The following is a 1,806-nucleotide window of genomic DNA, read 5'->3' as shown; positions in this document are numbered from 1 at the left end:
TTCCCGATCTAGCAGAAATGATTAATACGCCAATATCCGCTTGACTAGCTCCAGAGATCATATTTGGGACAAAACTTTTGTGGCCAGGGGCATCTAGAATAGTGAATCTCCTGTTTTTCAAGTTAAATGCAGCCCTCCCTACTTCCACAGTCTTCCCCTTACTTCTTTCCTCTTCGTTTGTATCCGTAATAAACGCCAAAAACCACGATTCCCTATTCTTCTCCTTCGCCTCCCTTTCATACTTTTCCATAGTTCGCTGGTCTACTAATCCGCAAGTATACAAAATATTACCACAAGTAGTTGATTTACCTGCATCAACGTGCCCAATAAAAACGATATTCATATGAGGTCTCGGATCAGGCTCTAACAAAGAGGCATTTAAAGATTTTCCTGATGTATTATTAGTTGGTTGCGCTATACTAGAAGCTTGAAATTCATTATTTGAAAGCGTAGAATTCTTATTATTTTCCGAATCAATGTCATTTTGTAAACTTAAGCTGGTTTCTAATTTTTGGGAGATCTCTTCGGCTTTTACATCTCCTCCGGAGCTACTGCCCCTTAAAGTGTCCTCCCAGCTATTCATGTTATATTCTAAGTAGCAACAATTTATGCCGATATTTGATTTTAAGACGTAAATCAATAGACACAAAATTCTAGCGCCAGATGATTAATTGTACAGGAAATCATTGAGCGAAGATAATGCGATTGAAATTTTTTAGTAGTTCTGTTTTCTAGTAGTGTTATAAAGAATTTGACAATATGTCGAGGGAGAAATATCTTAAACTAATAATTTTTCACATTGAATAAGTATAGAATATTCTGGTGAAATATCATCGTCCGGATGTAATTTGCAGTAATCAATTAGGAAAGTCATGCGTTTGTTAACTTCTTTTCGGATTTTGTCTTTTGATGAACTGCTAAGTTTAGGATTGAAAGCATTAATCAGTTCGAGTAAGGTTTCCGAGATTGTTTCGCCGTATTGAATATTTTGATATTCCCTGTTAGATATAGAGTTGTTTCTTGAAAGAGTTAAAATAGTATCTATGATCTTACTGTTATTATTTCCAATGATATATTCACTGTTGACTACTCCTTGTATTAATAGGTGTCTTAATAGTGACAGTGCTCTTTCACGAACTCCTACATTTTCAGAATGAAGCCACAAAGCAATAAGTGGTATTCCATTATCGGAAATAAATGAGTCTTCTAGGGTTTTATTATGGCGTACCAGTGATGATATCGCAGTAATTCCTTTTGATTTATTTGTTTCAGAATCTTCACCTTGAATGCTTTGTTTTAATAATGATAAAGCTCCTAATTTTGCAAATGAATTTTGTACAGGTAAGTTGTTTTGCATACTCTTTGAAAGTATTTGATATGTAATAGATCTGACTTCTTCTGAGCGAGACAAACAGCTCAATAATGGTTGAACTATTCCTATTTTCTCAAAGTTTAAGGCACAGTCAGGAAGTTCTACACAACGATCTATTACTGCAAGTGAGGCAAGTACTTCTTCATCTAAAAAATTTAAGTTTAGTTATTTCGCTCCTATTACCAAACTTACCATTCGAAAGACTTAGTTTATCTCTCGCTTCTAAAATTAATTTATTTGGATCAACCACATTTTTCATAGCTTCTCTAACTGCTCCCTGAAGAAATTCCAATCTTTCTGGGTCAATGTGCCTAATATTAGAATTAGAATATGTATCCTCTATAAAATTACGTATTATAATTAATAAATAATAAATAGGGTACTTGTATACAGTAATTCAAACATACCAATGTATCTTGAAGACCATTTCAAAG

General features: G+C 33.9%; 1 protein-coding gene across 1 annotated transcript; it reads right to left on the bottom strand.

The window, feature by feature from the left end:
- Positions 1 to 778: 778 nt before the first annotated feature.
- Chro.20225 (hypothetical protein) lies at positions 779 to 1,357 on the bottom strand. Its single annotated transcript, XM_659971.1, has 1 exon — positions 779 to 1,357. The coding sequence occupies one exon, from the start codon at positions 1,355 to 1,357 to the stop codon at positions 779 to 781; it is 579 nt and encodes a 192-aa protein (XP_665063.1).
- Between the last annotated feature and the right edge of the window lie 449 nt (positions 1,358 to 1,806).

Source organism: Cryptosporidium hominis, assembly GCF_000006425.1.
Source record: "Cryptosporidium hominis TU502 chromosome 2 CHRO012056, whole genome shotgun sequence".
Taxonomy (NCBI): Eukaryota; Apicomplexa; class Conoidasida; order Eucoccidiorida; family Cryptosporidiidae; genus Cryptosporidium; species Cryptosporidium hominis.
Note: the sequence above shows the minus strand (reverse complement) of the source record. Positions and strands in the feature narration are given on the sequence as shown.